General features: G+C 41.4%; 1 protein-coding gene across 7 annotated transcripts in view; it reads left to right on the forward strand.

The window, feature by feature from the left end:
* Wwox (WW domain containing oxidoreductase) overlaps positions 1–27316 on the forward strand; it is a 972155-nt gene that overhangs the window by 264597 nt on the left and 680242 nt on the right. For all 7 annotated transcript variants that reach the window (XM_033757877.1, XM_019205292.1, XM_010609471.2 and 4 more), the window contains one exon: positions 4493–4757. In XM_033757877.1, the coding sequence (XP_033613768.1) occupies positions 4493–4757 (265 nt within the window). The remainder of the gene's footprint in view (positions 1–4492; positions 4758–27316) is intronic.

Below are 27316 nucleotides of genomic sequence, written 5' to 3' on the forward strand. Positions count from 1 at the left end.
GGTGAGGCTGGTTTTAATACTTGTTTGGGAGATTTCCTTTCTCGGTTCCTTGGTGTGGGGGTAGGGAGAAGCTTTCTCCTTGTAGCAGAGTAGCTGGAAATAAAATAGTGTTGAACGTGCCTATTTTTCTGCCTTCTTCTTCATCTTAAGTCCTGAAATGTTTTAGTGACCCAGGATGAAGCTCATTTATTTTTTTTAATCATATTTCCATAAAATGTAACCCCTTAGACTTGGAAGAGAGAGACCAGCCGAGGGTTAGCTTGAACCCTTTATCGCTCCCAAACACAGGGGCTTATGGTATAAGTGACATACTACAGATAGATTTACTTTTGCCATTTTAAATTTATGATGGCTGAAATGAAAGGAAAATGCCAGTAATAATCCCCTTCCATGTGAAAAGACATGAATCATCTGCTAATTAGGTGGTAACAAAATCTGGACAGCCTTATCTTTGCAAATCACACCAGGTTTGTGAAAGCAAGTGGAGTGCCCTGTTAAGGATCCAGGGAGGCTACCATGGGGGCAGGCAGGAGAGAAGGCTCTGGAAATAAATCTGCCAGCCCCAATCGTTTGCCAGATGCGGAGGGCACCACGGGATATGTTTAAATGAGCTGGTATTTAATGGGAGATTATGTCGAATTGTCAGCTGCTCGCTTCCCTTTGTAAATCTGTACCTCAAATGCTATTTCATGTGATGTCTTTGTTCTCCCCTTAACCACTGTGTAATTCATGCCTACCTTGGAGATGGGAATCTTAATTTCATTTTGAAGATGAATTTGGAAGGCAGTGCCTTGGCCTCCCGAGTTAGATCCATTTGAGTTTCTAGACAAGGCCTTCAAGAAGTGCTCAGTCAGGCACAATTCCATCCGCTTTCCTGTTTCCCAGTTATCCTTCACACTTTATTTAGGGGTGCTTCTACAAAACGCTAATTCCTTCGAGCTGACTTGTTTATTACACTTGCACTGTGTGTCTTGGCCCCCGAGAGCGAGCTGTATATTGGGGCAGCCCAGAACTCAAGTACCCACAGTCCTAAACCAAGTTGTAAAATGCAAGTGTTGATATCTAATTACCTCCATAAACCCTGGCAGAATCTCTTCATTGGAGTCAAGACCCCCTGTTAAGGGAAAAATAAAGTTCTGTGTTTGCAGAAAATTTCATACTAGATTGCCCCTAGGCAAAATATTTATTAGCCTCCCTGTGTCTTCCCTGTACTTTAGTTACTTATCTGGAGTCTGAGTGAGTGAATTGAGTTTCTGCCTATCTAAAATACATCATATTGAAATGAGAACTTGGCTTCCTTGCTGTGCAAATTTTTCAGAGAACAATTAAAATAGAGCAAAAAGAACAGAGTGCTGGCTGAACAGCTCTGAATGGCTGCGGCTGTGTTGAGTGTCCAACTGCCACACACACACACAATTACACATGTAAGAATCATACATGCACAGTTGTATGCACACACATGAAATGTCATGCAGAGGTATTACTGTTCTTTAAATGCACTAACTTTTGTGTATGTAGAGTCCATCCTCATTATTGTAGTTTGGGAATTTAAGAAGTTCTTGATTCAAAGGAAAATGAAGACCAGAATGTGTGGAACTGTAAGACAGGCAGACTCCCCCAAAGCCAGTGCTAGAGTCCAGAGAGGAAAGAAGGCATTTTAGTGTACCAACAAGGCCCAAGGCTATTAAGACCCTGCTGCTTGGCTTTGTCAGTTTCTTACCTTTAAGCCTGTGAAGAGCTGTTTTTTGCCTCTTGAGCAGAAAGATGACCTGGTCTCCTGTCTGGAAGGCCTGCATCCGCTTTGGGGAACCTGCAGGATGCCCACCCTGAGTACTCTCCTGGAGGACTGTCCACACGACTTCAGCAGATCTCACGGTGGCTTTTGGCCCAGGTTCTACCTGTGTGCCCCAGTCATGTGCTACTTCTGTATCAGCCTTAAAAGCAAAAGCAGCGGTCTTATTCTAAACATCAGAATGCGCAGCACGCAGATACTATTGGAGAACCTAGATGATCTGAACCTAGTGGTAAATTTTGCCTTTCAAGTCTCAAAGCAAGACTTCTTGTAGTAAAGGAAATTTCTCTTTAGTTTGGAATTCCAATCTGACCTTGGAGGGGCAGAGTCTTTTGGGAACTCTAGGAAAAGTATCATAGCATCTGTGGATGCTTGGAAAGTGAATGCTTGATTTTCATGGAATCGTGTATTTCTACCCGCTTTGCATGGCTTCTTTCAATCTCTTCACCACCACCACCACCAAGAAAACCACCAACATTTAGCTGGAGAGTTAGGAGAACTTCCTGGGAGAAACAGTTCCTGGACTGGGTTTGCCTACATGACTGCTGCGAGGGCTTCTGTCTATAGTTAATGAAGGGAAGACACAGGCTGGGAGCAAAGCATGTTAAAGTCACTCCATATCTTTGAGGCATTGTCTGAATCCAGGATGTTCCTTTCCACCTGACAAGGTAGTTTCCAATAACTCTGTCTTTGACAGCTGTTCTGTATCACCTTATTACTTTGCTGAAGTAAAGTTGTGAAATAATATAAATTCCCGGTACAAACGCATTTTTAATTTAATATGATACCAGAACTGTAATACAAAGAAAATCTAAATTTGAAACAAGGGCTGGGGATTTCGCTCAGTGGTTCTGGTGCCTGCCTCGCAAGGGCAAGGATTGGAGTTTGATCCCTGGTACCAAAAAAAAAAAAAAAAAAAAAAAAAAAAAGTGAAACAGAACACATGCTCCCACATCAAAGTGTTTGGTTGGGCAGGACTGCAGGGAAAATGATTGGATGCATGTGTGTGTCTGTGTGTGTCTGTGTAAATCCTATTATCTCTGTGGAACGCTCACACATATGGTATCAACAGGTATGGGGCGCTGCCGGCTCCAGGGCTACCAGCTGTGAGTCCAGCTTCCCACTCTAGAAAATCCCGCAGTGCCCAGGGCTGCAAAACTCCTCACTCACTGGCAGAGTGGTGGCACCGGAGCCCTGGAAACTCAGTGGATGACAGAATTGCATGCGTGTGTGTGCGTGTGTGCGCGCGCGCGTATGTGTGTATGTGTGTGTGTGTGTGTGTGAAACACAGGCTGGAGGCTTAGATAATTAGACTCAGGCTTTCTGTCTGCATAGTCTCTGCTGGCTTTGCAGGACGCCTGCTATACCGGCCCCCACCAGCAATCATTGTTTCCTCCACAGAAAGACCCCCATCAATTTTCAAGTTTCCCGCTGAGTTCTATGCCTGAGATGGTTAAGATCAGAAGTTTGGGCCCTCCCTGTGGCTTGGGGAGTTGCAAACAGGCCGACTGCGATGAGTTTCAAGGTCTCCTTGCTGCATCCTTGCTGAGAAGCCTGGCCATCAGCTTTGTTGGTGACTTCAGAGCAGTGATGTCATTTAACACTAGAAATTCGATGTCACTAGCTGCATCCCGGAGAAGGGACATTTAATTATTTAATTTCATTTAAGGCATGAATTTCATCTGCCCCTCTGATACTTTTCTTGGTTATAACCCAACCTGAAATGCTTCTCTAAAGGACCAAGAAGATTGTTCCATATATTTCATTTTACCATTTGCTTTTTGTTTTCCATATTATTTTTCTGCAGTAGTCTCATGCTTTCTCATCACCCAGTGCCCAGCATTAATTTAATGAAGCAAAATATGAAATGTCCTTAAATGCAGATCAGACCATCTAGAAAATCCTTTTGTTTGTTATGATCCAAATATTTTTTTAGGATTGTGCCTACTCTGTTATTATTATTTTTTTTTTTAAGAAAGAAAAAGAAAGAAATGAAGAAAGGAAGGGAAACAAACAGCTGGTGTTTAACGACTCCATCAGACCCAATTATAAAACATCAACTAGTTACTTTGATTTGTGTAACTCCATGCCATGGGTATACTTAAAAACATTACGCTTTGCCAGCACTCTTTTGGCTTTGTTTACATTTATCTTTTAAATGTATAAGACTATTGATGGCACCTTACCAAGGTTATAACCCCCCTATAATCATTAATTTTTAATCTGGAAAAGAGTGGTATAGGCCGCGTGTCTCGTCTGTATTTACTTTGTGAGCTCAAATGAAAATATACAGGACTCAAGCATTGGCTAAAGTAATCCAGGAAAGCCCCACCAAAGGTTAGCAGTGTGATACCATTGTGTTTCCAAAAGCAGCAGCCCCTTCTTTAAGATGCCTTCCCATTTAATTGAGTTATCCTTGAACTTCCGCTGAAGGTTTTGATAAATACAAGTGCAGGGTGTGGGGGGCTCGGCACGTTAAAGCTGTTGTTTGTGTGAGTGTGGGCTTAGACTAGGTTCATGTTTGCACCCAATTGGGCCCAGTTAAGTCACCTTTGTCCGTTTGGAAAGGCATAGTTTTGGTCAAAGCATGGTTCCATTTTCACCAGACTCTACATTGTTTCTTGAGACTCGTGATAAAATTAAAAGGCTACGTGAGAAGTCAGAGCTTTGTTGCTTCATGTCCTATTTCCTGCCTTTCAGATTTACAGATATTAATGATACTTCAGGAAACCTTGACTTTGGCTGCCTGTCTCCGTCGCAAAATGACTACTGGGCCATGCTGGCCTACAATAGGTCCAAGCTCTGCAACATCCTGTTCTCCAACGAGCTGCACCGCCGCCTCTCCCCACGCGGGGTCACGTCCAACGCCGTGCATCCGGGGAACATGATGTATTCCTCCATTCACCGCAGCTGGTGGGTGTGGACGCTGCTGTTCACCTTGGCGAGGCCTTTCACCAAGTCCATGGTAAGTGGACGGCTTACCTGCCGCACACCTCTCACGCATGGCTGTGTGTCTCTGGCCTTGTCACCAGGAGTCTCGTCTCGTCGACCACATCATAGGTCCATGCAGGCCTTGAGCACAATTGCAGCAGCAATAGGTTGAGTCGGTTTCTCTAAGGAAGTCTTTGAAGGGCTGGATGGGAAACATGGTTTTTAAAAAAATGTCATGATGGCTGAAGGTTTTGATGAAAATGATGATTTGTTTACTTTTGATGTGATTTCTGTTTTTATTGAGGAAAGTTTAAAATCTATTGCTGTGACTGCATCACTGGGGAGCTCTGTGTTAATAGGTGGAAAATACAGATGTGTAGCTTGAATAGTTAACAGGTGTGTTTTTGTGTATGTTCACGGAGAATCTGTAGCAGATGTTTTGATCCTTCTTTTAGTGGAGAATTTGTTGTAACATCTTCTGTAGGAGACTTTGTGGCTGCAGGGGGCTTTATTCTTTATGTTCCCGAAGATATTAATCTTTTTAGAGGAACTACTCTAATGTGATTAAATTTGGAAGGTTCACGGAGATGAATATGCGGTTTTTACATTGTTGGTGGTTTATCAATGGTGTTTATCATTGGTGTCTACAAACTTCTGTGAAAGTATTGTTTTAGGAAGAAATTTGAAAGCAGAATATACATTTCACACAATCTGTCTAGTGGTCTATTTTCCTAAACCATAGACCTTTGCACACGTTTTTTTCTTAATGAACACCAGTATTCCACTCCCTGAAACATAACATCTACACAACAGAAGTTTGGCTTTTAGAAGTAGAACAAGCCAGGCCTTAATCTTCCAACTGGCCTCATAGTTGGCCTTCTTCTCCTATAGTTGTTACCACTCACTGCCTCTCTTCTTTCTGTTTGCGGGTGGCTTTTTAAGTTATAACACAAAGCTTTTGGACTCTTAGAAGAAAATACAGCTGCACATCTTTTATTCTAATCTCGCAAGTAGTAGTTATACAAAGTAAGTGTGTTCCAGAATTGAATACTTAGGATCAGGAAGGGAGAAGTGAGCAGCTAAGGAGATTGTTCTCCACCTCTTGGGTTCAGATGGTATCTGAAAATAGATGAGTGAAAACCACCTCTGTGATCCCTTGGTTTGGAAATTTCCCCACTGCTTCATTTTCATGACCAAGTAAGGGTAGGATCACTCAACACAACTTTCTGTGGGATGATAATTCCACCTGTTAGGAGGGTCTGTCTCAATTTGGGCCAGTCACTTTGGGTTTCAGAGCTGGGCTTCTTACAACCAGAGTGTTGATATAGGATGTTATGATGATTGACAGTGATGGATAAAATGTCTATAATAGTGGACATAGAATTTCTGCTGTGTTTGTAAATCTGGTCACTTGTGTGGTAGCCACTGGCCTCATGTCGCTGTTGAATCTTTGAAAAACAGTTAACACAACTGAGGAACTGAAAATTTTAACTGGCTTTCCTTTGAACTGGTTTTAATGGAAGTAGCCACACAGACCTAGTGGCTGCCATAGCGGAGAGCACAGTTAAATTAGTGTCTGCCAAAGTGCCTATCGTGTAATAAGTGTGCAGTTACTTGCCAAGATGGCCACAGCTGCTGTTGTAATACCTGGGTCCTGAAGAGTCTTTTCCAAAGTGCGGTTATTGCTGACGGATACAGCAAGCATCGTGGGGCTTAAAGGAGTCTATAAATCACGACCCTAGAGGGGGTCGTGGGGGGAGGAATAGGGCTCTGTGTCTGGTCCGAAAGGCCTAAGGAGATTACTGGCAATGTCAGAAAGGTGTCGGTAGAGAAACCCTGATTGTATGGCATCCAACCTGCACATCTGGTCTCCAAGGAAGTCATAGAACTTCCCACGTTTCTATCCCCACATAATTGGGACCATGGCACCTCTTTTATTCCACAAGTGTTTTTTTTTAGATTAGCAGAAGAATTAGGAAGGTGGTGGACTATGTATCTGAGTTCAGATCCTTATTAAGATCCTCACTAATAATATATTTACACATGTAGCTTCTTGTTAAGTTTAGTCATTGAGGTTCCATGCTGCTCAGTGTATAAAGAGGTGTGATGAGGTTTTGGACTTGTCAAACTCATAGTTCGTGAGTTTTTCATGCACGCCTCGGCAAAGACGTGAGTGTAAATCTGGGCTTGGAAAACGGAGGCTGACCAGAAAGGTCACCCTCATGTGTTGTTCTGATAGGTGGCTTGGCTCTCCTACAATTGTGGCAAGGCGACTATTCCTTGGATGGTAATTGTTCTTCTGCCATGTCCCTGAAAACATGTTGCTGGACATAAACCGCGTGGCTGCATCCCCATTCCTACTCCATGTTAGCTGGATCCCTAAGCATGAAGAAGCTCAGCATGGGTATAATGCCCCATTACCAGGAGGCCAGTGCTTGCTTCATGCTGCCTTGCAGCTCTGGCTACATTTCACCTTAGAGAAAGGGTCTTCCTTGGACATGAGTGCTCCTGTCGTGTACTTTCTATTGAGAGAGGTCAAGGGAAGAAGAAGCCTAGCCTAGCCTGTGCCCAGGAGTCCCATCTTCCCTTCTCCTCTGCGGCCAGCTCCCTGAAGCATTAAACAGCAGTATTCTAATATCAGCGTCCCTTTTTTATTTGCTGTGACTTGCTGTGACTACTGTGATTTTAGTTACAGTAATTAGGTCACCCTTCATGGAGTCAGGCTATTTTAAGTGCCTCTTTAAGGAATATTGTTGCAGATCAGTAATTTTACAATTGGATGTTCTTGTGCAACTTTATTAAATGTAATCTGTCTTTTAAATGTTGCCCTTTTATAGTTATACATTTCTAATTGTTGCTGTAAATGCATTATCACTTTGAAATTAATTAATTTTTCCATTTTGGGCGCCTGCAGTATAATAATCACTAATGAGGAACTCGCAGAGATTCATTCTCAGTACAGCGACCCCTTCTGACAAAGCCACAACTCTGTCACCTTCTTTGTAAGATCCAGAGATTAGAACAGGTGTCCTGGGGGCTCTGGGGTGAATAAATGCTTATTCCCTCTCCCTCCAACTTATAGTAAAATAAAAACAATGGGCAAAAAAGGAAATAGCATTCTTTTTAAATGTGGTTCTAAAAAAAAAGACACAGGAGTCTTCTAAAGCAGCGCTCCTGAAACATCATAAAAGAAATTAAAGTTCACCAGCAGCTTTCTCTAATGAAGTCACTTCCTAAGTGCATTTTGTCTCCTTTACTGTCTCTCTAGCTCCTTTATACAACTAAAATGCTCAAAAATTATATTTTACCTGAGTACATGTTGATGTGTATCATACATTAGTTTCTGCAGTTTATTTATACCTGCATATTACCTCACAGTGCTTAATTCACAAAGCCTGACATGCAGTGTGCCCTGGTGACCTAAAAGACTTTCAGGGGGAATCCTGACTGCCTCACCTGTTGCATGGGTGATGATTTTGGAATCCTACCTTGCTCCCATCCCCGATGCAAATTGGCAGTGTAAGCCAGGTATCGCCATATTTCATCTATCAGCATCCGTATTCCCTCTTATCCCTCCTAACAGTCCCGCAGTACTAGATGATTATTGTTCCTTTTTCCAGTTGGAAAGCAGTGAGAGCTTACCCAGCTTGTTCAAGAAAGTGGAATGCCGGCTACTCCCAGGTCCATTTACCGTGTCAAATGCACCGTAGTGGCCCTGCCATATGTGTCTAATTGTGCCGTTCAGTTTCCTTAACATGTCTGACAGCACCTTCATGAAGTCCACCCTCTCCACTTTTTCCACATAAACTTGGAGTGCTGGTAAACAACACCTTCGCCAGAGGCCCTCGGTCCAGGCCAGTGCCGTGTGCGAATCGGCATGTAAATTTGGTGCCGAGCCACCGTCACGTGCCTCTTAGGGTGTTTTGTGCAACCAAATATTTTTGTTGGCAGGTAACAGTAGAAAGCATATCGTGTGTTAGGGCAGCGAGAGCTTAGCAGATGTTTTAGGGAACTGCATTTTCAAATCATTTTACATTAAAAAATAGGCTGGAGTTTGTAGAACTTCTGAAATGATTGGGTTTCGTTTCCTGTGGATGTAAAGCCAGCCCTTGTGCTGAGTTTTAACAGATGTGCAGTTACCCTGCTAATGGATGGGCCTGCATTGCTAATTCTGTGGCACAGTTATAAATTTCAAGTAGAAAAAGCACGAGATGTCATTCTTGTAACCTTCGGGAAAGCCGAGCTGCGTAGTTCTGCCCTTGAATAACCTGCGGCGGGGTGATTTATAGTTGCACAATTTAAAAGGTAATGAATGAGATAATACATGTTGATTTGTTCCGTAAATTAGTATTTTAGAAACACTTCTCCCCCTTAGCCACTTTAATACCTGCTGCTGACTACACTGGATCCCATCAAGGACAGAGCCTCTGTTCGAAACTTTAGTGGTCCATGGGCGTGTGGGTTCCCCAGGCAGGGAACGGAGCCTTTTCTAATGCTGGGAAAAGGAAATACGATTTGCAAAGTGGACATTTCAGCATGTTCTTCACTAGTTCGAAATTCTGAGACTCCCGAGTGAGGGTAGAGTTTTCTGGCTGCCTGGCTCTTGCCGGTCCAGGTTTATTAGCCAAGTGGAGTCTCGGGACCGTTCCGTGGCTGGGCCAGATGCGAGGTGTCCGGCAGCGGCCCCTGCAGCGGATATGGTACAATGCAAAACAGCAAAGGACTTGGAGATTGACACCTGCATCCAAAACTCAGTTTCCCATTTGCTTTTTAATTGCATAATTTTTTAAGTGACTTCAGAGGTTTATTTTCTGTATCAGTTCATATACTTTCATCATGAATTATTACCACCCGGTGAAGTTTGAAGGCCTCATTAATAGGGGGGCCCTCCTTGCTTGCTTCTCTCCATAGAACCTTCCTCCTGGGGATTTTTTTCTCAGCTCCTATTGCCAGAATTGAGCCATTTGTGCCTATCCCAGGTGCAGAGAAGTTTGGGAAAGGAGGTGACTGGCATCCTGTGCCTCTAGCATGGGAGGTGGGCTCTAATGGCAAGGAAAAAGAGAACAGTAGTGGCTTTGGAGCAGGCACCTCTGCAGATGTCAGAGGAGAACACTGTCTGGGTCATAGGGTGGGCATGAGAGTGAGTAGGCTTGGAACGGAAGCCCCTGGTCTGGACTGGTCCCATGCACTCAGCCAGCCTTTCCCCAGCCTACAGTGTACTGCTGGAGTCCAGAACATGCTTTCCCACACACACTCTTTTTTTTATGTTTAATAATCTTTAATTCAAATGTAAAAGTTCAATACAAGCCATTTGCAGGGCTTGGGCTTTTTGTTCTTCACCTCCCACACTCTTGCTCACTCTCTCCCCATGCTGCAAACTCCACCTCAACTCCACACCTCAAGGGCAGACTTTTGGTCTCATAGGTGAGATCAAGGCTCTTCCTAATGTGCTATTATAAAATCTAGGACGTAGAATACTATGGAGCCTGAGCTGCACTCTGAATGTTTGCTGAATGAATGAAGAGATGAATGAATGACCATATGATTCCTGGAATTTCTCCTTTGTGACACTGAGCACAACTGCAGTTTTACGAAGATCATTTCTATAGGCTCATTTTTAACATCTATATCCCTCTCTCTTGAAAGAGGTGTTTCTGTCTTCACAGTACTATTCTCTTTGTCCGTACAGCGATTTCTCAACAAATGTTGGTGAATGAATGAAGAACAACTAGATGCTGCATAAAGGGTGGTCACTAATGTATTCCCTGTTATTATTCTGAGGCAGGCAGGGGACTGCAGTTTAGAATGTGAAAATCAAGAAATAACAGTATTGGGGATCAGCATAGGGGCAGGGCACAGGGACCGAGGGCAGGGGCAGAACCCAAGACCCCAGCCTCCCGGTCATGTATTTCAACCGGAGGTCTAGCCCGAGGTGCAAGTGTTGCCGGAAGACTTATAGGTAAAGAGCAGTGAGGAGTAGGAGCAGCAGCAAAGGGTTAGAGCTACACAGGCTTGGAGCAGACTCTCACTCCATCCCACTCAAGCTCTGGGGCAAGTTCCTAGAGCTTAATTAAGACTCCTGGGTGAAATAGAGATGCTAGACCCACGGCATGGACTTCTGTTGATGACAGAGGACCACCTCATGAAGGTCTAGCTTCTGGGACATGCCAGTAGATGCTCAGTGAAGACAAGATGGCTTTTTAAATGGCTTGTGGTAAAAATTAAAGGTCATGAATGTCCAGCATTCAGAGCCCGATAGCTACTCAGCAAACATTTATCATTATTTTTATCATCATTATTTTCATCACTTTTGTAGAATTATGACTGACAAAATTGTGTCTATTTGCAGTGCACAGTGTGATGTGTTGATATTATATTCATTATGAAATGATTTCCAGAATCAAGCTAATTAACACATCATCACTTTACGCAGTTACATTTGTGTGTGGGCCTGGGATGAAACTGTGAAAGGTCTACCCTTAGCTCTTTCCAAGTATATAACATGTTATTATTAACTGTATTCACCATGTGGTATGATAGATTCAAATGACTTATTCTTTTAACTGAACCTTTGGACCCTTTGGCCAACATTTACTTATTCTACTGTCTGCTTCTGTGAGTTCAGTTTTTTGTTGGTACAGATATCAGTGAGATTGGAGTAATAATGTTTATCTCTGTTCTGGCTCCTTGCATAGGAAGGGGTCACATGTCTTATTGCTGTCTCTAAGGGTTGCTGGTAGATGTTGGTGCTCCTGAGGAGGGCGCTGTGTCGGCCACAGGAAGTCCCCTTCTTCTTGGGTACATGGAGCCACCAGGCCTGAGTGCCCACCAAGGGAATCTACAGAAGGCCAAGGGCCAGGCTCATTTCTGTTCCTCCTATTTCAACTCTTCTGGTTTCCTGTTTTGGCCCCACCAACAACACATCTTAGTTTTTAGAAAGATTGGCCCTTTCTTGTTAAAAAGACCCAAAAAATCAAATCAAAGGTTTTGTGAGGCTGTAGCACCTCGTGCCTGTAGCTTTTCCACTTTGCTTTATAGTGTTTTAAGTCTGCTTCAGCCTTTGTTCCTGAGTGAGTACTGGAGAGGGGAGAAAGTGACTGTCTGGCCTTAATATGTGTGAAAAATTATTTAATGAACATTTAACCAAGATTTGAAATTTCCCCAGTTTTATCTTCCTTGTTGCTTTTCTTCTCAGGGCCCACTGGCATTTCAGTAATGCACTCCCTCTTTATAACTCTCTTTCTGCCTCTTTTATTACTTTTTTTTTTCTTTTTGGTTAGTGGCGCCTTCTTTGATCCTCCCCCCTTTCAGTTTCCTTTTCTCCAATTTCATACTTCTTTCCAGTAATTTTTGGCCTCAGTGCAGTTTAGATATTGGAAGCCAGCGTGATTAAACAGATGCCAGGAGTTTGTGTTGCCCTGTGACTCTCTGGAATGTTCCTTCCATGAACATTAATTTCGGTGTAACTCACCAGACATGTTGATTTTTCCTCTGAGATGAATAGTAATATTTTTCTATCAAAAATGAATAAGATTCAAACCTTGTCCTTCTCCTCACTTCTTTTTACACTAAGATAAATCGGCTATAACTATGTTCCCAAGTTCCATGAAGATTCCAAGTGAAGGCCAAGCTCCTTGTACCTGGGTTCACCTCATCTAATGGGATTTTAGGATTTGCTGAATGTAAACAGTCGTGTGTTTTCTGCGCAATCGTGTATTTTCTGTGTGTCACTTACCTTCTCTGGGCCTCAATTTTCTTATGTCCTTGATGAGCAATTAACTAAGATTTATTGTCTGTGGATTTATAAAACAATTTAATTTGAAAGCAAAGAAAAAGGGAAGACCTATACAGATTAACAGACTTCTTATTCTGCCAACTTTGAACGGAAAGGTAAACTCACCATTAGTGACCATCACCGTTCTTTCATAAGAGAACAAGTATTTTAACGATAAATGTTGTGGAGAGGGCACAATTGTACAACAAAGCAGTCTTACAGTGGAATATATTTGTTTTTTAAGGAAAACTTATTCTTACTGGGTTACTGTTTTTCTCCTTGTTGGAAATGGTGGCTTTTCCCTGGGGCAGACCCCAAAGATTCTGTTTCATCTCCGTAATTCTTCTGAACGTCTTTTTGGATCCCTGGTTTCAAACCCACAGCAAAGCTACCAGCCTCTCAGTTAGTTGAGTATTGAACCAGGTGACCCCATCTGTGAAATGCAGACCTGTCTATACACATGACATAAGGGAGTGAAGGACAACAAAATCTATCTAGTGTAGATTTTTAAAAATATGATGCTGTTTCTAGTTTCAGGAAGGATTGAGGTGTTAGTGAGTAAAGAGGGGCAATGCTAGAAGCTGAACTCTGTCTCAGTAAATTGCAGCGTGGACTGCAAAAGGCTTGGCACAGGGCTTTGGATGTGCATGCATTCGTTTGCTCATTCATTCACAAATAGTGTTGAGCAGCCACCATAGGCCAAGAGACTTTGCTGCAGACAGAGTGATAAGCAAGGTCCCTGTGCTTGTGAGGACTGTGCCCTGGGCAGGCGGATGATGAGCAGAGCAGTGAAGAACAGAAGCACTTAGACTTCAGACTGGAAGTCCCTTCAACTTACTTGAGTAACTATTTTTCCCAGTTCATCTTCAAAGAATTATTGTGATCACTGTCAGCTAGAAAACCAACAGAAATCCAGAAATAGCATTACTAAATGAGTCTGCCTTTTGCATTGCCTGGAAAAATGGGCTGGGAAGTTCGGCCAGAAAGTTAAATGAGAGGTTATTATACGACCTGATAACAGGCCTTATTTTCTTGTTTTGGGTCTAGTAAAAGGCTGAGGGCAAAATAGAAACACTGATGACATCGATGTCTTTTTCCTCTTCCAGTACAATGAAAAAATGTCAGTAAGGATCACCCAGAAAGCTCCATAGGGTTAGGGTTGACTGTGAAATGACCATCCAGTGGGTGTAGCATAGTTGAGATGATGTAGCAGAAAGGGTTTTGCATATGTACCAATTCTGGACCATGAATGTACATATTATGTACCATAAACATAAGAAACACCAAAAAAGCATTTTATAATCAATAAGGTATGTTTCAAAACTCAGAGAGAAAGTGTGGCATATGTCTGGGCTTTGGGGTCTTGCCACTTGCCTGCTCTGTGTCCTTGGCTGACTTTCTGAAGTTTCTGACCCTCGCCTGGCGTTGCTGTGCCGTTGGCCTCTGCCCACCACGGGCAGTATTGCTGAGGAGTGGAGACGGGGAGGCTGGAAAGTACTGGGAAACATTTCTGGCACAGAATAAAAGCTCAGGAAATGCCAGCATGTATCATTGTTATGATGATTTTATTACTGTTGTTATTGATAGTATAACAATTATTGTAATTGTTCATTATTGCTCCATAAAAATACTCATTATGACGTATTTTATCACTATTTGGTGATTACTGATTATAGGACCAGATATGTATTAAGTTAAATGTATTATTCTATGTCTTATGATTCTGTTTCATTTACTGTTTTGGGAATTCATGGTCTTATTTGTTCTACACTGTCCATTACAGTGCCTTGCAGAAAAAAAAAACAGTTTTCTATAAATGAGCAGTTTTTCCTTTTTTTCTTCTTTTAAAATTGTATTTATTTTTTACTAGTATATATCTGCAGCACATAGTGTTTTCAGTCCTTGTTTGGAGCTGGTACACGCACATAATTACATCTTAATTCTTTTTTTCATCCGCTTCTCTTCCCCTCCCTCCAAGCAGTCAGACTGTTTGATACTGTGGAAGACTGGCCCAGTGAGTTTTGCTGTGTGACCTTAAAAGTGTATATGAGCAATGGATTTTTCAAAATCACAGAAGGAAGCAGCAGCACGCATGCTTACTTACCTCCGATTTAACTGATGATGCGCTTACATTAATTCTGTGGTAGTTGTTTCTTAAGCCTGTGCCATACATTCCTCATTCTCTGCTGAGAAGCTTGTTTCATCATCACAGCAATTTCAGAAGTTCTAGGACATTGTTTTTGTCCTTTCATAGATGAGGAAACTGAAGTAGGTTTCTTGGTTTTGTTTTGCTTTGCTGTTGTATTTGAGACAGGGTCTCACTGTGCGGTCTTGAACTTGCTACCTAGCTCAGGCTGACGGGGAACTCAAGTGAATCCTTCTTCTGCCCTAGACTTCTGATGCTAGAATTACAGGTGTGCGCTACCATGCCTGGCCAGAAACCTGAGGTTTAGAGGTGCTAAATAAACTGTTGTATTTTACTTGCTTTTAAGTGGCAGGGCTGGAATCCAGTTCAGATTTGCTAGGGGCAAAGGTGTATCTGGAATTACTTCATTCATATATATATATAATTTGCACACATGCTTATCACCCCTCTTAATCCATGGTTCTAAATAACAGTGGTAAGAAATTAGGGATTAATGAGAGGTAAAAAGAAGTGCATAAATGAATGTGTCTTTGAGAAAGATAAAATTTGCACAAGGTTGCATTTCCTAAACCTATGAAACTGTCACCAGGAAGTTGGAAGGGGACCCTGAGGGAAAGCAAACTTTGTTCTCAGCTATTAGCAGCTAAGGAAAGCAACAAAAGCTATTAGATGTTCTAGGACAGATGGCCCCACTCTTCTCCTGTCCCCAGTTCCTGCATTAAGCCAGTGGTCTGTAAATAGGTGGTCACTTCTGCTCATTTTTGGCAAAGCTGCTAGAAAGATAGAGCAGTAAATATTCCTGGTTTGAGTGACACAGAAAGGTAGAAATTGATAATAGTTTTATATATTTGTTATCTATCACAGCATGACAGTGAGCACAATACTTATTCATTATCCCACAGTTTCCATGGGTCAGGAACTGGGTTTGACTTAAGGTGCCCTCTGCTTTTGGGTTTCCTCTGTTGCCCTCAAGGTGGCAAGAGTCACCTCAGGACCCCATGGGGGTAGAATCTCCTCAGCCCACCCCTTCTTCACAGGACTGAGTTTCTTGTGAGCCAGTAGTTTGAGGACTTTGGTTCTCCTGTGTGGTTTGGGTCTGAGGCGCTTTGGGCTCTTGAGCCCGGAAGCTTGCTTTATGTAAGCCAACAAGGACAGAGATTCCCCCAGCAAAGCAGAAGTCACAGACCTCTGGAACCTTACCACACAGGTGTATCTCACTGCTTTTGCCATGTTGCCACTCATTAGAACAAGTCACCGGGTCTGACCTTGTTCAAGGGGATTCACAGTGGCGTGAGGGTAGGGAGCCAGGGGTCACCGAGGGTCATCTTCCAGCCTGCCCAATGCGCTCTGTAAGTTGAATTCTGCTTTATTTTTCTGGGGCTTTTGGTGACAGTAATTCCTGGCCTAAAGCCAGACATCTGCTGTCTGTGGCTGTCTGTCTTTGCTGTATTCCTCTCTTGTCTTCACCCCATCTTGGTTCTTCTGGTCTTTTCTCTTTCTGTACTGAGAAAGGCATCGAATGCACCTTTTATTTTTTCTTTATAGATTCCTGCATTTCTGCTTCATGATGGGAGATAAGATTTAGTCCTTTAATAAGAAAGCTTATGAAAAGAGTAAAGCAAAGTGGGGACAGTGTTTCCTAAAGCCAAGTATCTGTCTTTGTGTTGCTTTAGTAGACGGTGCCCATGTTAATTGATGCTCCACATTTCCTTTTTAAAGAAATTTGTGTTGCTGAGATTGGATTTGAGTTTCAAAAACTAGCTGGAAACACCAGACAGTATTTTTTCCAGGTCATGAATCTACCTAAGTCTCCCAGACCATTTTAAAACCCATGTAAAATATTATTCTATTTTTTTTTTCTTAGAATGTGTAGAATCTTTAGGATTTGCTGTTAGTTTTTTGTTTTAAAATGGGAAAGTAAAAAAGAATAAAAAGTCACCTTTTATTTTGCTTTTTCCCCCAGAAAATGTGGTAGAGATTGATTTTGATCACTGAGGTTTGATTTTCATGTCATAACATCACCCATGTCGTAAAATACCTTGTGTAGTAATATTCAGATTTCTCCTGTGAAATACCGAGCTCTTTTACTGAGCTGGGCTTTTTTGTGTCTTCATATACCTACCAACTTATGTAGAATCTGTACTGCTTTAAACATTTCATTCTTGAGTTTCATATGATGGCGTCTCTCTTTAATCATTTACATTCTGAAAAAAGAAAGTGAAATATTCTTTAAGAAGCCAAAGTAATCCATGAGAATATATGGTGTTTGTTCAGCTGGATATCTTATTTATTTGAAGTACTGAGAGAAATCTCTTCTGACTGCTCAAAAAAGAGAAGGATAAACAGTGAGCGTATCCAAGTAATCTGAGCTAGAAAGTTCCCTATTTCAGAGAAAAGTTATAAAAAGTATATTTGCTAGATCCAAAACAAATACTGTACATCAACTACTGAGACTTGCATGATATTTTCTTAGTATTCTCACTCTTTTAAAAGAAAGAAAGAGAAAACTCTATAAAATCTGGGAACTTAACATTTTTTGATGTTTCCATATTCCTGGGCAGGTGAACAAAATTAAGCCTGGATTTTCCATTTAGAACACAGCATCTCTTGGCTTTGTGTGTGCTCCATGTCATATGTCCCTCTGTTAATTCTCTTTAACCATAAAACACCAAGTAATGAAATTAGCACAGCTGAAATCTCAGCGTTAACCCTGAGCAGATTTCCTATCCAGGAGAATTAAGAAGATGTCTGAAATAATGTAGATACAACATTTTCAGACGGATTAGATTCTGGAATATACCCAATCATGAAAGTAATGTAATTTTTTCCTTTTCATTAAAGTGTTCTAGAGAACTGGCAGATTTCCTTTGGATGAGAAGTAGGGATCCTGTATGCTGACTCTGGAAGAGGGTAGTAGGGGGCATTTCCCTTCCCCTTACATTTCCTGTCCCATATTACATCCACCAGTGTCACTTTGTCTCATTGCCCAGCCCAGCTGAGTTCATGGTGATCACGAGTTGCATGTGTTTTTTTTATTCAAAGCCAATATAAAACCAACTTGTAAATACGACCCTACTTTGCTGAGTTCACCTGACCATTGACTTGTCCAATGTCAGTCTGTAATGTGAAGACCAGAAACACATTTGAGGCTTCCTGTTGTCCCAGGGGATAGAGTCCACAACACCAAGAGCTCACACTTATGAGGGCACACTTTGTGCCAGCTTTGGCCCGAAGTACCAACTTGTGCCAACCCATTTATTTCCACTGTCCAGGGAAAGAGGCGAGAAAGGCATGTTTATCTCAGTTTTATTGGAGAAGGATTTGATGTGATGTAGCAGAAAAACCATTCATGGGCTTTGAAGTTGAAGAAACGAAGCTCCTTATGAATCCTTGTGCTTCTAGTGACACTGCAATTATGGGCAAATCACACTGCCTCCCTGTGTCCGTTTTCTTTTGCTCTGTGAAACAGAGGCCACTGTTCCAGTGTTTTTGAGTTGCTTTGAGTTAAGACAAGGCTCAAACCTATAACACATAGTAGAGCTCAGAAATTATTCATTTCCTTTATATCCCACCAGTTAACGTGGACTGTCCTGAAAACTTGCTTATTTTCAAGGACATATAGAGCAGCTGCTATCAAGTCTTTTATTTATTTCACCATCCCAGAACATCTGGCGTTGGGCTGCAGCAGGTGCAAAGTCCCCTTTATGTCCAATTCCAAGCAGAACACCCGAGGAACTGCCATGATCTTTCCATTTAGTAATGGAATTATACCATGATATATTGTGGGAGCTCACATAGTCAACCTCTGTCTACTTTCAAGCCATGTTAATTCTTATATTAAAAATATCAACTACCTTCAAATTTTAGTGACTCTACTGCATTTTATTTTCCCTGCTCTCTGCTTGCTTGCTTCCTCTCTCTCTCTCTCTCAATCTCTCTCTCTTTCTCTCTCTCTCTCTCTTTTGGTACTAGGGATCAAACTCGGGACCTTGCACTTGTGAGGCAGGGGGCGGCACCACTGAGCTAAATCCCTGGCCCATCTGCTTGTTCTTTCTTTAGGTGTATCCCCCAGGATCTCTTAAGAATAGAGCAGAATTAACTTTATCTTGGTCTGTGCTTCTGGACATATGTCTATATTGCCCATGCTCAACAATGGAGAATGAGCAACACACTTTGGGAAAATGGACATTCTACAACTGTTCAGTTTTCAGAATTATAGAAAGCCTTTTGAAAAATTCATTTCCTCTTGATTTATATGCTAGCTACTGATTACTATCAAGAAGTACACCAGGCCAGGTGTGGTGATGCATACCTGTAATCCCAGCACTTGGGAGACTGAGGCAGGAGGTTCGCTGTGAGTTCGAGACCAGCCTAGGCTACATAGTGAGTTCCAGGTCAGTTCCAACTACATAGTGAGACCCTGTCTCAAAAAGAAAAGTACACCAGGACCCAGATGATAAATCTTTTAATTTTAATCAGTCCATGGATGTCTATGCATGTCTACATGTAGTCACAATTTCAAGTACATTACATGTGTCTATTTGTGATCAGAATTCTTCAGAGACCTTGTACAAACATACTTATTTTTTGACTTTTTCTTTGTTTCTTTGCCAGTTCCTTTCTTCTGTGCCTAGTATTGTTTTCTAGTGAGTTATTTACATCTTCAATATTTCTGAAGATTTTAGGTTTCTCAGTTCATTGAAGATGTTTTAATGAAGACAAGAGGACCTGGCTGTGGCAATACAAATGCTGCTACAGATGATAAGTGCTGGGTAAATGGTTTGTTTGGTTGTTGCAGCCCTGTCATGAGGATATTCATGTGTACTTAAGGAATCTCTCCAGGATAAGGACAGATAAGGCCACTCATTTCAACCTTGCCATTTTGATCTAAGGATTTTTAAAAAAATCAATTTGCAAGAAAAACCATATCAACATTCCTCATTTTTTGTTGAAAGTATTATATTTGGTGAATTCCATTAAGAAAATTAAATGCTGCAATCCTTTTTTTTTTTTTTTTTTCTTCATCAGGGGATCGAACTCAGGTTCTTGTGCTTGTGAGGCAGGTAGCGGCACCAGTGAGCTAAATCCCTGGCCCTTTTCAATCCAAGTTTTAAACAAACCAAAAATATTCTTTCCTTTGCCTCCCTCCCTCCTTCCCTCCCTTCCTTCCTTCTATTCCTTCTTCCTCACATTTTTGCAGTAGGAATATCTATAGAGTTAGTATGGAAAAATATTTTAACATAATTTGAATATTCCTCCCTCCCTCCCTTTCTTCTAAATCCTCCTCCCCAAACCCTTTTTCCTCCCTTATGTATTTTACAGTGAAAATTTCTTTCATCTGGTTTCTGTATAAAGCAAATTCTGCAACTTCTTCCTTTATGATTTTTCTAAGATGGGGAGAATCTGTATTGTACCACACGGGGTAGTTGTTGTCACCAAGTCTTTGGGATGGTTAATTCTATGGGTAATTTTTTTTTATTAATTTGCTGAAAAGACCACACTAATGGCTTACCTAATACTTCAGAAATTCCTCAGCATGCCCACCCCAGTACCCTGCAGTTTCTCATTTATTCTGGATCATTCTCTGAACATGTTGATAATCTAATCTTTCCCTAAACTTCTGATGTCTTGGGTTATTTGAAAGCCTTGCCTTCTCTATACTGTGGCAGGGTTACATCAGAGTGATGGATCAAGATGTCACAGTCCTCTAAATGAGGATGTATTTCAAACATTTTTGACTACTACTTCAGTTTTTAAACATTGGAATCTAATTCACATGTTTATTTCTGTGTTTACAATATATGTATCTGTGTGGGTCTGAAAGAAATGTCTTATGAAACAGTGATCTTAACCTTGGGCAGTATTTTCTACCTTTTTTTTTCTTTTTGATTGTATTTCATTTTTTGAAGTCCTGTTTGGAACCCATGTTTCAACATACACTATTGCTTATACCAATCACTATATCACAGTCACTTTTTGAGGATTGATGCGCTAGAACAATTTGATCTGCTACAGAAGATGCTAAACGTCCCCTGAGTGCCTTGTGTGTCAGGGGCTGATTTAAGGGGTAGCAGGTCCAAAAATTCAGGCAAGAGTTATCTTTACCTTACGATGCTTGTGTTTGAGGGGACAGAAAGAAGAAAAATGAGATGAGCACCAGTGAGGATGCGATGCTGTCTTGGGAGCAGACATGGGAGTAGTGAGAAAAGGCTGAGGCATGAGATGACACCCTTCCTGATACTTAAGGGGTGTATAGGAGTTAGATAATGTAGTCCCGAAGAGAGAGGGGGTTGTAGGTACCCTTTGCAGGTCTGTGACGAGGGACTAGGGACAAAATTAAAGGAATATAGATGCTGTGATCAAGATAAACAATATTTTAGTACAAAATTTTAAGAGTAAAAATTAATGAATATAATAACAAACAAAAGTTCAAATTTTAAATTGAGACAGAATCAGTGTTATAGCAAAGACTCAAGTAATGGACATGGAATTTTAGTGACTTGTACTTTGAGGAGGTGAAGGGATTCAGATGTCTAAATTATTTATTAAAATAGGCAATATTGACATCACAGAAGTAGAGACAAAGTTTTAAAGTATGAACTGAATGTGGGAGATAAATATCCAGGAATGCACACAGGATCTGTAAATTTCTGGACAAATCTGTTAATATGTACATTTATGCATTATTTTCAGACCCCAGGTAAAGGAATGCATTTCATATTTAAGTTTTATTTCATGCTTAACCAAGTATTTTCTTGCCTTTTGTTTTTTTAAACAGTAGCATTACATTTTTGCCTTAGGGATATCTGATAGAGCTAGTATGGAAAAATATTTTAGCAAAATTTAAATCACTTTTCCTTCTGACAGATTGTGACTCTGTGACCGCTCTGAAATAAATTGATATATCTTTTCATTTAATTAATGATGTACGATAAATTCTCAGAAGAGGATATTTGAAATATCCATGTGTCCCTTCCATAATATTTATAAAAATGATCAGGTCCATTCATTATTTAGCCATGGCCTTTTAGTAAATATCAATGTTAACAAACCATGTTAACGCAATTTAAAATATGTATGTAGTTTGCAAGGCCGTCTGAGGATCTCCCTGAGGAGGGAGTCGCTTTCATTGTGTGTGGAGGGGAGATGTGGGAGCCCTGTGCACTGACTGCTGTTGTACAAGCTCCACCAAAGACACCGCTCCCAGAAGATGCTATGTTTGACGTTGAAATGTCTTACAGTGTGTGCCCATCTAACAGCTTCCCTCTGCTGTGCCCTTCAAGGGCTGGCATTTGCCAGAGGACCGGTAATATTCTTTCTGATGTGCTGTGCGGCTCTGCACCTTTTTGTTTGTTTGTCTGTTTTGTTATTGTTGGCCTCATTAATGGAATCTACAAGGGCCTTCCTTTGGATCTCATAGAATGGTTCTTCCAGAACAGGGTGATCTAGAAGTTAGCAAGAGCTCTCCTGAAAACATCATTTTATTACTTGGAATGCACCAGCAAAAAAGCCTTTCTTCCACCTGTTCTTGCTACTCGTTCTCTTAGTTCCTTCAAAGTAATAATCAGTTACTAATCTCTGGGTACAAAGGGCTTCACTATGTCAGTGTCACCTTGTGACTTACCTCAGCATGCAAAGGTGAATTTTACCCAAATCACCGGATGAGAATACGAAGACCCCTTTTCTTGGTGTGCTTTGTGTTTGTGTAGCACAATTTTTTTTTTTTATTTGTTTGTTTTGTTTTGGTTTTTTGAGACAGGGTCCCAATATGTAGTTGAGACTGACCTGGAACTCACTGTGTAGCCCAGGCTGGTTTCGAACTCCCAGCGATCCTCCTGCCTCAGCCTCCAAAGTGCTAGGATTACAGACCTGCACCACTATGTCTGGCTGTGTAGCAGAAATTTTCATAGCCAAGTGCCCTGATCTCTTTTGGGGAGAATCAGTAGCCATTCTAATGAGGCTTTGCCTCTGCAATATTCACACGACTCACGTGACGGTAACACAAACTTTAGCAGCTTCCCTTGGACTCGGAGTCACATCCCTTTGTTTCTAGGTAAGATAAACTGAGTTGTCCCCAAAACACCATGTTGTATAACTTGGTCTGATGAAATTTGAACCAGAGATTTTCTTTTTTCTTTTTCTTTCTCTTTAGCCCTCCTCCCCTGTTTCCTGCCAGAGAATCATTTGTTTCATTAGGAAGCAGTATTATCTTACAGTTTTATTTATTCTCTTGTTCCACATTTATGCATATGTGGTCATTTTAAATCATTTTTGTAATATATAATAAGTAAACAATGTACATTAACTTCTTTTTATCATCATTACTAGGGAAGACAGTCTGACATTTAAAATATATATGTTTCTTCACAAGCTTAAATACCGTATGGTGTCTCTCATTTGAGTGAGGGAAAGTACAGCCAGGGGATATGATAAAGGATGGATAGAAAAGACAAGGGGACAGATCTTGTCCAAAAGGGAAATGATCCAAGGCACCAAGGAGAGGGGCGGGGAGGAGGTGGAGGGGCCGTGAGAGGAATAAAGATGCGCCATATACAGGACCCTGATAACTCCAATCAGTGTAAACATTAAGTGCCATAACATGAGCTAGGGCAAACAATATCAACAAGTATGAAAAGGGTGTTAGGGAACTAGAGAAGGAGCGAGGAAGGGGGAGGGGAAGGGAATTAGAAAAAAAAAAGTACTCTAGTATGCGCATGTAGCCACTCCCCATGATGATTGTAAACTGTATGATTTGCAAACTTGTACTAATAAAATAAAATTTTAAGACATAATGTGTTTGTACATCCTTATTCATGTGTACATACAGAGGTACATATGCATGAACTCACACAAATACTAGTGGACAACCATAGGTGGCGCCATGTTTCATCCATGCCTGGGCTGAGGGTGGAATTTGCTTGTAGAAGTAGAGTAGGAGGAGAGGAAGGCGACAGAGTGATTAGTAACATCCTTATTGGGTCTGGGGAGGAAAACATAAACCCTTCCTTTCCAACAATTGCCATTGCCCATGTCACCTCGGCATTTAATTTATTTCACTTACGCGACTGCTTGAAGTTTTCCCAGGTTAGTTGCGCCTATTAATTATAATCTAAAGGGATTATATTAGTAAACAAATGGACTACAGTATCTGAATGGAGTCCAATGGATGACTTTGGAAGGGCTGCTTCACATGTGCTGAGCCTGGTGAGATGAACTGAGGCTTCTTTTCTCCTCCTCAGGAGGCCCTGGTTCTTTTAACCTTAGAGGTTAGAGTCACATACAGAACCTGGAGATGTTAAGGGACCTTTCAGTGTCCCACTGCAGGACAGAGAGGTGATGCCCTTTTCACCAGACCATTACCTGCCTCATGGTCTATTGGACGCAACATTCATTAAATGCATTTTGGGTGAATGGATTTTTCTTGCATAACTGGATGTTTCACAGTGGCCCATGAGGTGAGCATTGTTTTGAGATCCAATTGTGGGATAATCAGTGTCACCTGGTGGAAAGGCAGGGGGTCCATGATCCCATCTCACCCAGAGATAGAGCTTCCTGTCTTTCTTCTTGCCAGCTCTTTAGGCTCTGTGCAGTTTCTGTCGTTTTTACCCATTCCTGTTCTTTCTCGTCTTTTTCCTTTTAGTTTGCACATGTGAGTCCCTGAGGTATGTGGCATAATTGTAAGCTATCAGGGATCAGTGACATTTTATGGGGCAGAATTTAGTTTCCACACTTGTGTAATGCCATTTGTGATTGTCAGTGAATATTGTTGGATATTTTCTACTGTAAATACAGTTGAGTACTTAAAAATAATACCAGTAACATGTTTGCATTCCTGTTGAGCCTGAAGACCTTCCTGATGTTGCCAATGAAAATTTGAAGGGCTTGATTTTAAAATCCTGAGAAGTTATGTGTAATAGCATCAGCAGTGACTCTGCCCTAAGCCCTGAAAGAACACAGCTCTTCACAGCTCATTTTGGAGCATCCCAGGGACATCTTTGATTAGCTTACCTTCATTGAGCCTTCTTCATTAATTAACCAACCCAAAATTTAGCTGCCTAGTAACTTGGATGACTCTTTAGAGATCTTCGTTGTGTAGGTCTGGATGTAACATTCACATTGAAAGTCTTTGTCTCTTTAAGTTTTAGTGATTTCTGTTGATTTATCCAGGGTAAAAAGTCAAAACTCCAATTGGGGTTAATATTGAGGCTGTCTCGGCCTCTGTATTGGGAGCAGAGGCAGGTGGTAGAGCTTTACAGTTTCATAGATAGATTTTCATTTTCAAGATGTCTCTCTGCTCTGTACACATATTTTTATTAACATGCATAATTAGAGAAATACCAGAAAACAAAAGAAAAAAACATTTTGCAATTCGGAGAAATACCTAATTGCTTCTTTTTATGAAAATCGGAGCCAGTTTTCTTGCAGTAAAATACTAAAGATACTCATTGGCATTCTCTTCTTTTCCTGGACTAATCCAGTGGGATTGCTGCCTTAAATTGCTCAGCTGGAGGCCACTGGCTCACAGGACCCCAGGCTTACATGTTGTGGCAAGAGTTAAAAACCGTGAAGTTGACAGAATATTCATAAGTCAGGCTGTGTGCTTCCTGGGAAATTTGCCCCACAGCAGGCTGTGTTTCTCTGGTGTCCATAAAACTGATTCTGCCCAGCAGCTCAATCTGTGGGTGTTGAGGATTTTGCTGATAGTTTTAGAATCAGGACCAGTTTATTATTATTATTATTTTTGGGATATCTTAGTGCCCAGTTTTACGCATGGTGTTAAACTGCAGCATTTTCAACAGGAATTTAACCAAGTCCATCACTAACCTGGAAATCTTTACCCCTTGGCTTTGGGCTCTGTGGTGCCCATGGCATGTGCGCACAATTGCTTTTTGCATGAATTCTTCTTTCCTTTTCCTATTGGGAGCTGGGATGAGGATGGGGATCTATTTGCAGCAAAGCAGAGGTGGAAATGCTTGTCAGGCAGGTGTGGTGCAGGCAGTAACTGGAGGAAGTCAAAGTTTCCCCATGAATTCTGAAGTCAGCCTTTGAGGTCTTCTGTTTGTCTTGTAGAAGCTGGCTAAAGATGAAAGCAAAGAATCACAATAGCATTTTCATGATTTTCAGTAGGTTCTGGGCAATCAGCTTGTTAACCTGCACTATGAGCTTATAAAAAGTCTCATTTATTCCCATATTGAGATTGGCTCACAGTATCGAATCATTCTTGCAAATATACTGATTCGCAGAGTTTACATGATTTTCCATGGAATCTGTGCTAGAAACTACAGCCACATCTTGGAAGGGCTCAGCTTTGCGTTGTTCTCATTTGAGAATCCTTTGTATCATTTTCAGGTTTACATAGGCAGTGCAGGAGATTGTAGAAGAGCATTTCTCTAGCTGGGAGGCCATGGGCCAAGGAAATTTTTATGTCATTCCACTTAATTTACTTCCCATGGGAACCTCCTGAGTTTTGGATTATTGTGCTCATTTTATAGAGGAGGAAACTGAGGCTCTGAGTGACTTGCCTTGGTCACATAGCTTTTAAGTGTAGGAGTTGAGCATCCAACTCAAATGCCAGTGCTCCAGCATGGTCCTTCACTGCTTCCTCAAGTGCATTCCTGCAGGGCAAACCAGGGCTTCCACGGGTTCTGTCCTGACCCGAAGACTCAGCATGCAGTCACTGGGCTGGGCTTAGGTGTAGCTTGTGATACTTTGGCTGAAGAAGCTGGCCTGCTCATCTTGTAAGGATGAGTCTGGTCCCACCTTTTGGGACATATGACTTGAGTACTGGAAGACATCAAGGTATGTCTCTTTGGGCCATTTCTGACATGCATGTCAGAAATGTAACAGGTCAGGTTGTGTTTTATATGTTGCTTAGATGTTTTCCATTTTAATTTATGCAGCAGCCTATCTTTCATTGTTCTCTTTAGCTTTTCTCTTTCCTTTCTCAAATACTCTTGCTTCAAGTGCACAGATTTCTGCAACTCTGACAGAGAATAGATCAACTTTAGATTAGCTGTCCTGTAGCTGCCCACTCACATGGTAGACGCTGCCCTGAATAACTCAGATGTGCAGTCTGTAAGAGTGGAAACTCATATGGCTTGTGGCATACCTGTTCGTTGACCTGCTGTGTCTTTCCTTTTGAGGCACTAAAGAGCAGATGCAGACCTTTGAGCTGTCTTATATTCTGACTTGATTCAGGTCTCATAGCAAGGATTGGACCTAAAAGCTGGAGTCCACGCTAAGCAATTCAGTGACCGTAAATATTACATGGGCCCTTATTGGAGTTTTCAGTTTCCTCTCTTGCTTCTTCTTACCTTAACTTTGGAAGTGTTTTCCTGGTAGAATAAGGGTGAGAAGATAGGGCCTCCAAAGGGGATGGGATTACTAATCTCACTTACTGGGTTTCTCCAAAAATAGAACCCACATCATCACCTAAATTTTCCATTTTAATAATGGACACTCACCAGTATTGCTGGTGAGTCCAACTGTCCAGGCACTGCTGAAAGCTTGGCCTTACAATAAAGATGCAGCATTTGACCTTTGCATTTGTTATAAAACCCAATTAAAATGATACTTGGGTACATATTACACTGTCTGTGAACGCTGACTTTAACTTTTCACACACACACACACACCACACACACACACACACATATATAACATATATATATAT

Source organism: Fukomys damarensis, unplaced genomic scaffold, assembly GCF_012274545.1.
Source record: "Fukomys damarensis isolate Sample0158 unplaced genomic scaffold, DMR_v1.0_HiC HiC_scaffold_32, whole genome shotgun sequence".
In the NCBI taxonomy this organism is placed as follows: Eukaryota; Metazoa; Chordata; class Mammalia; order Rodentia; family Bathyergidae; genus Fukomys; species Fukomys damarensis.